At 47.0% G+C, this 12,610-nt stretch overlaps 1 protein-coding gene across 3 annotated transcripts in view; it reads left to right on the plus strand.

Moving 5' to 3' along the window:
• The window catches only part of TBXAS1 (thromboxane A synthase 1), a 156,259-nt gene that overhangs the window by 72,491 nt on the left and 71,158 nt on the right, over nucleotides 1-12,610 (plus strand). For all 3 annotated transcript variants that reach the window (XM_047096857.1, XM_047096859.1, XM_047096858.1), the window contains one exon: nucleotides 9,588-9,704. In XM_047096857.1, the coding sequence (XP_046952813.1) occupies nucleotides 9,588-9,704 (117 nt within the window). The remainder of the gene's footprint in view (nucleotides 1-9,587; nucleotides 9,705-12,610) is intronic.

The raw sequence follows: 12,610 nt of genomic DNA on the forward strand, positions 1-12,610 counted from the left end.
TTATGTAAGCTCGAACCTCACGTCTCCCTGCTTCCCAAGACAGGCTGTTGCTCCAGCTGGACCGACCCCTCCATTCTCTCTGTAAACTGCTCTAGAAAGTCCCGCCCCTGTGCCTTTGCTTGTGTTGAGGCACTTGCTAGAACCGGAGGTGGTGTAACAGTGGGTCTTGGGTTTACCAGCAATGTAAGCTGGAGTAAATCATTTAACCTCTTTAAGCCTCTCATTCTGTCTTTGGGAAATGAGGAGGTGATCTACCTACCTGGGCTGCTGTGAGGCTAAATGAGATCACACAGACATGCCCCACCTATGCAGGTGAGACAAGCACTTGGCATGCATTAGCTACCAAATCAATGGGAAGACCCTCCCCTTTCCCTACAGCCACTCAACCCTAGCTCTTCTTCCAGGCTCTCCTCAAATTCTGCCTCCTCCAAGAAGCCTCCCTGCTTCAATCCACATTTACCTTTCCCCTTGTCTGAATACTCACAGCATCTGTCATCAGCACCACATCATCACTGACCCCATTGTGCCTTCTGCTATTTACAGCTAAATGAAGGTGTGGCTTTCATGCGAACTCAACTCTTAGGTCCTTCAGGGAGTAATCCTTCTCTTTAACACCCCATGGCCCACATACATGAGGACTATTCAGTTCCAACTGAACTGAACCTCCATCACCGTAACATTGTCCCCAGAAGAACCAGGTATTACCTGAACCTGGAGATTCAATACACACTTCCTCTTCTAGATCATTCCTAAACATGTAAAAAGACCCATCAAAGATTATTAGATCTCTAGGAAACCCCAATGTTTATAGTTTTCCATCTGGGAATGTATTCACTTATCTTTAGCTTTGTTGATGGTCTTTAAGCCAATTCCATATTCATGATAAAACAATCCTTAGTGACTCAATTTTTTAAAAACCATCTTTAGAGTGGGATTTTCTCACAGGTTTTTGAAAGTCAAATTAAATTGGGTTCTGTGGTTCCCTCTTATCCATATGCTTATTTATCTGCTCAAAGAACTCAAGGAGATTAGTGAGGCATGCTTTCTTCATACCGACACCATGCTGCCTTCCCTCTAATAAGCCATGTTTACTTAAGTGTTCAGCAATTTGGCTTTTATTATACATTCATTCAGTAAACATTAAACGCTTACTCCACGCAAGCTTCTACCAAATGGTCCCTTGTGATACAGAAAATACCTCAGCATATTAGTTTGATCCATTAAGTGAGAAGGAACTTCGATAATGCACGCTTTCCTTTTTTGACTGTGACAGCCCATCTCTGCTCACAAATGTGGGCTTGACTTACATGTGTCCCAGAAGAGCCTGGCGGAGAATGGCTGTGATGTGGGAAGCTGGGTCTGGCCCAAAGATTTGACTGATGGAGCGCACTGACTGGAGCTGGTGTGACATCACAGAGAACTCTCTGACACACATCAGCACGGAGCAATTATTTGAAGTCGGAATTGATGAATGAAATATTTTTTTTCTAACTCAAGAACATTGGGATGAAGAGACGATGAGTCAGACCCAGGGTGGCAGATCTCATATCAACGCTTTCCCACTCACATTGCTGGAGGTCCTCAGTTCTGGGCAGGGTCTCCACGGCATCTTGCCCGCTTTCCAGATGGAGTCCTCTGGCCCCTATCAGGGCACTAAGTGCTTCCTGAAGTGCCTTCATGATGGTACCACCACAGTGTACCATTAGACCCAAATCAATCTTCTTAGCATTTTTTTAATTAAAAAAATTTTTTAATGTTTGTTTATTTATTTATTTATTTATTTATTTATTTATTTATTTATTTATTTTTGAGACAGAGAAAGACAGAGTGTAAACAGGGGAGGGGCAGAGAGAGAGAGAGAGAGAGAGAGAGAGAGAGAGAGAGAATCCAAAGCAGGCTCCAGGCTCTGAGCTGTCAGCACAGGGCCCGACGTGGGGCTCAAACCCACAAGCTGTGAGATCACGACCTGAGCCGAAGTCAGATGCTTAACTTACTAAGCCACCCAGGCACCCCCTTCTTAGCATTTATGGAACCTCAGATGTCCCAGCACCTCAGGACCCAGCTTTTTTATTTAGATATCTTTAATTAGCTCTTCTTTGCTATCGGGTACTCCATGAAGCCATGCGCGCAGCTTTTATTTTTAAAGATCTGTGGGAAAATGGAGCTGGGTTCACATGACTGGGCAGAAATAGTCATAACCAGCAGGGGAACTTCTTATTCCTGGCCTCTCCTCAGAGCCTAGGGTTGGGGAAGCTGTAGGAAGGTTGATAAGACGTAGGGTGGTCTGTGGTCTATGTTACATCGGTCTAGTTGGATGCGGGCATGGAAACAACATGTTCAGTCACTAAACCTGCTGCCAGGAGCTCTGTGTTCTGGACCAAAATGGCAGCATGGTCCACGGGGTGGGCTGTAGGCTGCCTATCCCTAGTTCCACCCCTGGCATGTGGAGCGGAGGTGGTGTTATGTGTGTAGGGTGTGGGTACCAACCCTCACGTCCTCACAGGCAACACTGGGGGGCCCCCTGTCCAGCGTAGGTCCAGCCACAGCACTGACTCACTAGAGTCCCACCTATAGCCATGTAATGGATTTGGTGAGTGGTTTTATCCAGAACCATCAAGACCCAAGGGCCTGGCTGCCCCAGGTGCCGCCTCTCACCACATACAACATGGGAATCATAGGTTTTCCTGTGAAACCACAAAGCCCTTGGCACTAGCAAAGATTACTCAAGTTCTGAGGCAAATGAATCACTGAGAACCTTCTTACCCCGTGTATCTGCAGCAGCACCCCATTACAGAGAGTAACAGGGGTGTACTGCCTCGTTACAGAGCTCGTCAGCAAGCAAGCTCCATCCAGGGCTCCAGGTGGATCGGGCCACCTGTGCTGGGGCCAAGGGACCTGCCTGTTGGTTGGTGTCCGGTGAGGCGGGGGTGGGGGGAGCCCGGCCGGTTTGCCATACAACTGTCCCCTACACCGGCAACCAGCACCTCTCCACTGACAGCTTTTGAAAACTTGCTCATCTAGAGTTTCTGATCCCCTTTCCCTTAAATAAAATGTTGAATAAATGAAAACTTTCAGGTTTTTCAAACGCAAGCGCTACGATTTACACCGAGAGGACGGTCTTTGCGCACTTAGGGAAGCTCTCATCACTTCAGTCAAACCTTGAATGCTATTTTACCTTTGTGATTTTTTTAAGTTTTAATTTAAATTCCAGTTAGGTAACAGACAGGATAATATTAGTTTCAGGGGTAGGATATAGTGACTCAACACTTCCATAAGACATCCAGTGCTCATCCCAAGTGCCCTCCTCAATCCCCATCACCTGTTTCACCCATCACCCCCGCCCCCCACCTTCCCTCTGGTAACCATCAGTTTGTTCTCTACAGTTAAGAGCCTGTTTCTTGGTTTGTCTCTCTCATTTTTTCCCCTATGATCATTTGTTTTGTTTCTTAAATTCCACAGGTTAGGAAAGTCATATGGTATTTGTCTTTCTCTGACTTAATGCACTTAGTAGCCTTGTGTTTCTTGAGAAGGGTCAGGGTACATGATAGGTCCACAGCTCTGAGCCAGGCAGACGTCCATACTTAAAACCCAGACTGCCGAAAGCCAGAAACAGATGTGTGCGATCTCATTTGCCTGAGCTCTATTTTGAGCGAGGACTCTCTGGTTTATATGACACACTGCGCTATGCACAGAAAACCCTCCAGCCTGAGCTGGGAGCGTCTCATCCCTCGCTTTCCCTCGCTTTCCCCATGTCTAGACATGGCTGGCCCTGAAAAAGCCAGGTTCAGAGAATTGCATTTGGTCTGTAAAACACACATAGCCTCACGTTTTCAACTTGGTAGGTAAGTGTGCACGTTAACATTTTTAAAGGCACGGAGTGCATCATGAAGCCTTAGGAGTGTAGGAATTGTGCTAAGTGGTATTGATTCGAATGCTCAAATGCTCTTCTCTCAGTGCCTTGCAGTTTTTTAAACTTCAACATCTCGCTGAAAATGATTTCATATTCCGTGTCTTACTAGGCCCTTGGTTCAGCAGGAAGCCATCTTTACATATTTTTAAAAGGAGATAAGTAAAATCTTGTTCTTGTATTTATACCTTATTTCTTTAACTTTTATGGTGACAGATTCATCTAGAGATGAATCTCCTCTAGAATTCGGGGGAGAGAATAGTAAATAAGCCACAGAAGCAATGCTGGTGTCCCAGTGGTTGGATTCCTGAACATCTCAGGAAGTCAAGTCACTGTGCCTGTGAGTACTGACCCTCATGCTTCTCTGCCCAATCTCCTTTTAATGACACCCCATTTTCCCCCATTCTCCCTTTACTTCTAAGCCATAGCCCAGCAGCATGGTGAAAGGCACTTGGCTTAAAGAAATTAAATCAGAATCTGCATTTGCTGCCTTTAAATAGCTGAGTAACGTGGACCACTCCTGTCATTTCTCTGAACCCGTTTCCTGTCAAGTATGAGCATTAGACTAGCTAACCCCTGGGGCTCTCTGATTCCCAGTTCAGGTGCAGTCAGCACCAGTGGGTAAACCATGGCATCACACCAGCATCCCAGAGAGCCATCTTGAGCTTCATATGCAAGGGTCCCTTGGGCCCAAGGGAATTTTTCCTTCCAGCCAAGTGCGACAGGTGCTAGATCAGGGACACCCTGCCCCTCCTCAACTCTGCTTCTGGCAAGAAACTGCTAAGAGCTTTTGAAAGTTTTCCTCAGAAGATTTAACAAGGCCCCCTGACCCCTTCCCCAGTCAAGAAGAGCCTGAGCTGTGGGGCATGGGGCTAACAGAAGTGCAGTTCCAAACCTGTGGTTTCCTCCTCTTTGGCAGCCAAAATGCTAAGAACTCTGTATCAGGCAGGGCCACCAGAGTCTGTATCAGGACTTTGTCCAAATAGAAGAGGTCCCCTTCCTTCCACTAGCAGATGCCAGGTTGGAACATGAAGCCTGAGCTGGGTTGAGCCCCCACGTGCCCCCTAAGCCAGCCTCCTTCCTCAGAGGCCATGCTCTCAGACCACAGTGAGGGAGCATGGTGTTTCTCGGGACCATTTTCTACTGGCCAAGAGTGCATGGATGAAAACTGTCCAGTGGGGACGGAACACTGTTGCTATTTCAAAGCACCAGACAAGAAGCCCTGTTTGGTTGGAATCTTTGAACAGCCAGATCGCAATTGTCACACGTTGAAAGAACAGGTTTTCAGGAAACAGAATTTGGGGTTATCCAGGTGAGAGCATTCTAGAGTTTTTGTTGATTAATATAATAAGAGGCAGTGCGACAGGTTTCACACACGCAGGTGAGGAGAGAGACAGGTGGTGCTGTGGAGTACCAGGTCTTTGGTACAAGGTTGTGTGAGAATCTGAAAGAAACTTTGCAGCCGTGGGCCCGGAATCTTGTGATCATGGCATACTTTGATGTTAATATTTTTGCAGCCTATTTGACACACTTTTACACTAAACAGGTTGGCAGGACGAGCATCATGACCAGTGATTTATAACCATATCCTGTTCACCTGTTACCGGCAGCTCTGGGTGGCTGCTGGAGAACTGTTGTCTGCCTTGCCAAGGCATCATAGAGATCATGCAGACCTTAAGTCAATGTTCTCGCATGTTCCAGGACACAACTTTTTTTTTTTTTGGCTACAGCTTCATATTCTTTTACACTTTTTGCATAATGACATGCGTACTCGGTTATGGCAAATGCACCGTGGGCATTTTGCAGCCTTCTGGGAAGAGTGGGTGGTTCTCATGTGGCTCTATCAGGCCAGTTGAGAGGCACTGGTTTGGCCCACACTGATCACCCAATAAATGATGAACACATGTGAACACAGAATGCCGAGATGTTGGTTTTCTTTCGTAACTTGGTCCTCCGGGTGACGGGATTCTTCAAAGTTTTCAAGTTTATGCTCAGCTGGTCTAATAAGAAGCACTCTCTTTTAAGAGATCTTAACTGAAAAGACAAACACATTCAGCTGTCTGAGGGAAACTTAGCAGGGGAGCCACGAGGCCGCTATGATCTGTCACTGCCTGGCAGGGCAGTGTTTCCTCATTCCTGGAGAACCACTCCCAAGATTAATGAAGTGGTGTGAAAAGCACTTTGTTAGCTGTAAGATCAGCAATATTGGTTGTAAACCACCCCATTCCCACCCTGCAAGTCAACTGTGAGCAACTCTGAGGGCAAGGATTCCATTCTTTGTCTTGATAGTCTCAATGCTAGCATAGCGCTTGGCACATAGTAGGAGCTTGATAAATGTTAGCGCTTGCTAACGCTGTGACCAATAGGACTTTAGTTGGCGGGGGGGGTGGGGATGACTCCCAGTTTGGGGTTTAGTAGGCTAAGTAGGCTTTTTGAACTTGTTTGACTGTGGCCTACAGTAAAAACATTTTCACATCATGACACAGAACACACACACAAAACCACATTCTCTCTCTCTCTCTCTCTCTCTCACACACACACACACACACACACACACACACACACACACACCTATCTTGAAAACAACAAAATTCTTATCCTTACTTTGTGAAATGCTCCTCTGTATGTTCTACTGTGTTATATTCCTTGTGTCTCTTAGCTTTTCTTTTTTAAAATGCTGGTTGCCATCCACTATGTTGATTTCATGGCTGGTTATTGCCTGCAGTCTGGCAACACCGGGCTGGAGAGTGAGTGGAGGTGCCTTCGCCAAGACTCAGGACACAGGGCTGGGTAGACAGCCCTAGATCTCTGGATTTTTCTTCCTGAGTCTTGTGTTCCCTTCCTATCTCCATAGTCCTTACCCAGACTTACCAGTCCCGTACCTCATTCCTTTGGGGGAGAGCTCTCTGTACGGAGCTCTCAAGGCATCACTCAATCAAGTCAATTATTACGTGGAGACCGGGCTGGAGCAGGGGAGGGGAGTTAGTGTTTAATAGGCACAGAACATCTGTTGTGTAAGATGAAAAGCATTCTGTGGACAGGCAGCAGAGATGGTTGCACTGTGTGAATGTACTTAATGCTACAGAACTGTGTGCTTAAAAATGGTTACAACGGTAAGTTTTACATTATGTGTATTTTGCCACAATTGAAAAGTATATGTGTGTGTGTGTGTGTGTGTGTGTGTGTGTGTGTGTGTGTGTGTGTGTGTGTAGGCAAACTAAAAATCAAAAAACAGCCTGCAGGGGCCCCCTGGAGATGAAGCCTCAGGGTTGGAACAATTCTTAAGCATCGTTTAGACCAATCCCCCCTTGACACTCAAGCCTCTTGTGCAGAATTTCTAAAAAATGGATTACGGTCACCAGCAATGGGGGCTCATCGCTCAAAGCAGGTTATTTTATCTTGGAATAATCCTGACTTCTGACTGTTCAGAAGTGCTCCTTTAGAAAGTGAGCTGGAATTTCCCCCATCACTTCCAGTATGGAACCCACCTCCACCTCTCAAGGTCACCAAAAACCACCTAAATTTCCTCTTCCACATAATACGTATTTGATAAGTAGTTTTTCAGTGCATCCTAAGCACACTCTCTGATCTTCCAAGTCTTCTGTTTCCAACTACATGTTCCAAAATCTGTCAGACTGTCCCCTCACCATCCCATGGCTCTCCTGAAACGACCAATCGGCTGCTCTCCCTATTACAGCATCATCTCTAGAAACCAAAACATTACTCTAACCAAGGCCCTGAAATTTTCCATCACAAAATGGAGAATTCTAATGGCAGTTCTGGGCCAAGAGGAGAGCACTGGCAGGCAAGCTGACGAGGGACACATCTGAGGACAACATGGACAAGTTGCACGGAAGACCAGATTTGTCCTCTAGATGCAAGATTAAAAAAAAAAAAATCTCATGGATCCATTCCTTGGGTCTGAAGGATAGATGCAAAATCCAATCAACCATTGCTCTTATCTCTAATTTATTCTGCTTCATCAAACCCCAGAAACCACCCAGCTCTCCTTGGAATGAGATGCTTTATTTCATGTAACATGGCCCAGGACTGGGTGTTTGCCAATATGTAAATTTTCCTTCTTTGACTCCAGAACCCAAACAAATGGATTATGTTTCCCAAATTCCATGAAGGTAATAATTCTGTAGAATGGCCATGGTACTCCTAGAGTTTCATTCTAAACAGAGAGAGGCATTTCTCTGCAGAGAAGTATCTCAGCAACTTTGTTCTAATATATAATTAAATCCCCTCCTGGATACTTTGCAGTTATGTTTTATAGCTTATTTTGAATGTTCATATTTTATCAGAAAATTATAATTTTCCTCTAAACACGAGCTTTTACAAGGCTTTTGAATTATGATGGCTGGCTTCATATTTCAACTACAAAACAGTGAAAAGAAATAGCAAAAACTGTCCCTCACACATTGTTCCAAAGAGTACTAGGTCTTCCAATCCCCCTGCCTTCCTGTACCCCACAGCCCTGGGTCTGGGTGCACTCTGACCAGCTGCAGGGACCCCAGTTTTGATGACTTGGGTAGGAGTAGCTGATTTCAAAATGGAACAGATTGGCCTGGGAAGAAGAGTGAGGAGACCTTGTGTTTTGCATGCTTTCAGACTCAGCTTGAATATCTCCTCCACTGAGAAGCCCTCCTAGCCAGTCAGGCACCTATCATTTTCTAGCCTTGCCCTACTTCTTTCTCATGACATGCATATTTGTTAGTTCAGAGGCTTACTGTCTGCATCCCGAATAGACTATCAACTCCAAGAGGGTCAGTGCGATATCTTTTTTTTTCAATGTTTATTTTTGAGAGAGAAAGAGAGAGAGGAGGAGAGGGAGACAGAGCGTGAGTAGAGAAGGGGCAGAGAGAGGGGGAGACATAGCACCTAAAACAGGCTCCAGGCTCTGAGCTGTCAGCACAGAACCCGATGTGGGGCTCGAACCCACGAACCGCGAGATCATGACCTGAGCCAAAGTCAGACGCTTAAGCAACTGAGCCACCCAAGCGCCCCACAATGTCTTCTTTATTCAACACTGAGTAGCCAACTCCTTGCACATTAGACACAACAAATGTTTGCTGAGTGAAAAAAAAAATGAATGGATGAATGAATAGAAGAACTCGGAAACATGACAGGTGTTCTCTTAGAAGCGGCTCCAGTGGGACATGCCTCTGAAAGATTCTCTGTTTTCCCTTTCCCTCCCCCCATGCTCCCCACGTTCTCTCTTGCTCTACACACACATCACCAAAGACCCAGAGACATGAGTCCGTCAACTCCCAGCCCAACCTGACCAATCCAGCCACCCAAAACCCCTCACCACAAAGTTCAGACATGAAACTCAACCCCAGGAAAGACTAGCCCATCTCTGAGAAGCCTTCTGTAGGGTCCTGGGGGAACCCTCACTCAGCAGCGGGAATGCACAACACGTAGAAGTTGCTGATTTGTTTGTACAGTAGTGACCGCACTGTCACAGAGCCCACCCATCTGCAGCCTCCAGGCCCCCAGCCATGAACCTTTACATCGTTATCCATGAGGCTTCGCATGCTTCCTCTGCGTCCTTGCAAGAGAAATCTCCTAATTTGTCGGTCACTGGTGGACTTTAACCCAAGTGTTTACAATAGACTTGTGTTGCCACCAAGGTGTCTTTGGCTCCCTTGTGTTCTAATCTGCTTGTTGTCCTCAGGTGTCTGGCTTGGAGTCCAAACCCGTATTGGACAGCGTCCTGTTTTTACGTGACAAAAGATGGGAAGAGGTCAGAAGTGTCCTGACTTCTGCTTTCAGTCCTGAGAAGCTCAATGAGGTAAGACGCGGGAAAAGCAGACTCACCCCACCCCCTCCCCGAAAGAGGTTTCTTCTCTCCAAATGGCGATGGAGCGCTGGTTCACACCACATGACTTGTCCAGAAGGTGCATTAAAATGCCCTGCCCACTGGGGCCTCCTATGCTGCAGGGCATGTATCCTAGTGTCTTCCATTTCTCCAGCCTCCCACACCTCCAATTGCTGTGAAGCAATTGTGAGTCTACAGGCACTCCTGTGAAGTCCCAAGACTCTGCCCCAGGCATTTTGGGGGCGCCCAGGAGAAAACCGGAGGAGTGCCCTCTCATGCTTCCAGGTCAGATAGATCACCTGGGGATCTTGTTAAAACGCAGATTCTGACTCAGCACGTCTGAGATCCTGCATTTCTAATAAACTCCCAGGTGATGCGGATGCATCTGAAAGGTGAAACACCTCTTACACAGCAAGGAACCAGAGAACAGGTTGAAACACAGGTGAGCTGCGAGTCCAGTCAGAAATAGGGAAGAGGTGGCCGCGGATCACTGGGGAGGAGTGAACTCTAGGCACGCAGGCATGCCCAGGTTAACTTGGGGGCCAAGTCAGTGGACCAGGGGGCATCCACAACATGCTACCAGCTCTCAAACTCTGGGCTCCCTCTTTCCCCCACCCACAGACCCGCCCTTTTCTTCGGGCTGTCTGTCCTGCCTCTTGGCCAAGTTCTGTCACACTTGATCTTCACTGATGGCCTCTCAATTGCTGGTGCGCCTTCGGTGTCTGCTCTGAATTTTGTAAGAACTCGGGACTGTGCACTTGAACCCTTCTGATGTGAAGCACTCAGGGACTGCCTCAGTCAGAGTCCCAAGTGCCCGGGCAACTCCAAAGCAAGCGTCCTTCCAGACTCATCCACCATGTCTAGCTGTTCCAGAAAACCTGGGCTCAGAGTCGCCTGTCTTCAGTTCAATAAGTGAAAGCCGCTCTTAATCACAAGATGCTCATCCGTACAGTCCTGATTAATTCCTAGAAATCTTCTAAAACCCCGCCCCCAGGAAGAGGAGAGGTCCCATACTTCACAATTAATCCCATCCAATATAACTCACTCAGAAACCAGTGGTCCTGCCCACGTTCAGTGAGGTTTTGTGTTTCCACACAGCCTTTGGTATCTGAGGGCAGAGGGTGCGCTGAGCTCATATAGCACCAGCTAAAGCCCACCAAGCTTTTATCTGTGCCAGCACCACTCTGAGAGCTTCCCATTTATATTAACACGCTTAATCTTTACCACGTCCCTTTGACGTAAATACGATTATGAGCACCCTCATTTCACAGATAAGGAAACTGAGGCACAGAGAGATGAAGTTTTGTGAGCATGTCACACAGCGTGTAAGTCAGAGCCAACATCCTAATCCAGCTCCTGAATACGCTTAACTTCTCTGTTTGCCCGGCTCCTCTACCCTATGTGTGATTTTTGAACACTGTTCTAAGGCTCCGTGGGACTGTCCCAGGGGCTATCTGGAGGGCAGGGGAAAGGGGAGCATATGGGGGCTATGTTGGAAACCTAGGGGGCTCAGGAGCAACACTTCTGTGTCTTCTGCCTAAGTTTGGAACCAGCTGAGGTATGGAAACACATTTCACACAGAGGAAATACAAATTTCTCCTTTCTTACCGGTACGCCCTTTGAGAAACGTAGCTCTGCCATCTGGTCACGTGGGCCTGCCAGGAGTTGACCCGGAAGGGGACGCTGCAGCCTTACCGGCAGGAGGGCAGAAAAGCACACGGGAGAACGGAGCCAGATTCTGACGGCTGCCCATTCACGCTCAGTCCCTTCCTCCCAGCTCCCAGTCTGATAAGGGAGGGTGTGGAGAGCAGGAGACACCGCCCTCCTCAGCCTCGTGGGCACATGGGAATCACCTGGGAGCTTCGAAAACCATTGGTGTCTGGGTCCCACGTCTAGACATTCTGATTCAATTGGCCTGGCTTGGAATGCAGTCTGGGTCTGAGGCTTTGCAACTCCCGGGGTGATTCCGATGTGAAGCCAGCGCTGGGAGCCACCCCCTCGTGGAAGTTCCCCGAAAGGAAACACTGGGAGGGGAGGTCTCCCCTCAGCTGAAGCAATGGGCCCTGCTCCACACTTCGCTGTGTTAGAGACTGAGACTCAGGTGAGGATCTGTTTGAAGAAAGGGCCTGCTTCTTCAAAACTTGCACAGCTGGGGTGCCTGCGTGGCTCAGTCGATTAAGCGTTGGTTAAGTCGATTAAGCATCAGCTCAGGGCATGATCTCACAGTTCGTGGGTTCGAGCCCCGTGCCCGGCATCGGGCTCTGTGCTGACAGCCTCGAGCTTGCTTCGGATTCTGTGTCTCCCTCTCTCTCTCCCCCTCTCCTGTTCGTGCTCTGTGTCTCAAAAACAAAAAAAGTTAAAAAAAAAAACTTTTTTAATAAAAATAAATAAAATTTGCAAAGCAGTGTTTTGACCACCCAAACAGGTGGAGGGAGAGTCACTTTTATTACATGTAGCCAGTAAAGTACTGAGTTAACCAATAGTAGAGGAAGGAACGAGAAGTAGGTAAATCATGGGTGGACATCACTAGCTCAAACGTGTGGCAGCACACTTCTTTATTTTAGGAAAAGGTGATTTGGCAGGTGATTTGGATGCGGAATCTCATCATTTGTTAAAAAGAAAATGATGAAGGATACCAGATTTTGTTTTTAAAGTAAGCTTCAAGAAAGGGAAAAAAGTTTTCTTGACAGATTTAAGCTATGTTTCTTTGGGGAAAAAAAATAAATCCGGATCTTTTTTTCAAGGTCTAGATTTCTTTAGCACCTTATAGAGTATACTCCAGAAATGGATATGATGTCATTTCCCAAACAACCTCCATGCTCCTGGGATCCAAAGCATTTTCTCCTCCTGGTTCAGAAATCAAATTCTCAGAACCTGAA

This window comes from Lynx rufus, unplaced genomic scaffold (assembly GCF_022079265.1).
Source record: "Lynx rufus isolate CCGP_SWC_20201006 ecotype Redwood Valley unplaced genomic scaffold, mLynRuf1.p SCAF_4, whole genome shotgun sequence".
Lineage (NCBI taxonomy): Eukaryota > Metazoa > Chordata > Mammalia > Carnivora > Felidae > Lynx > Lynx rufus.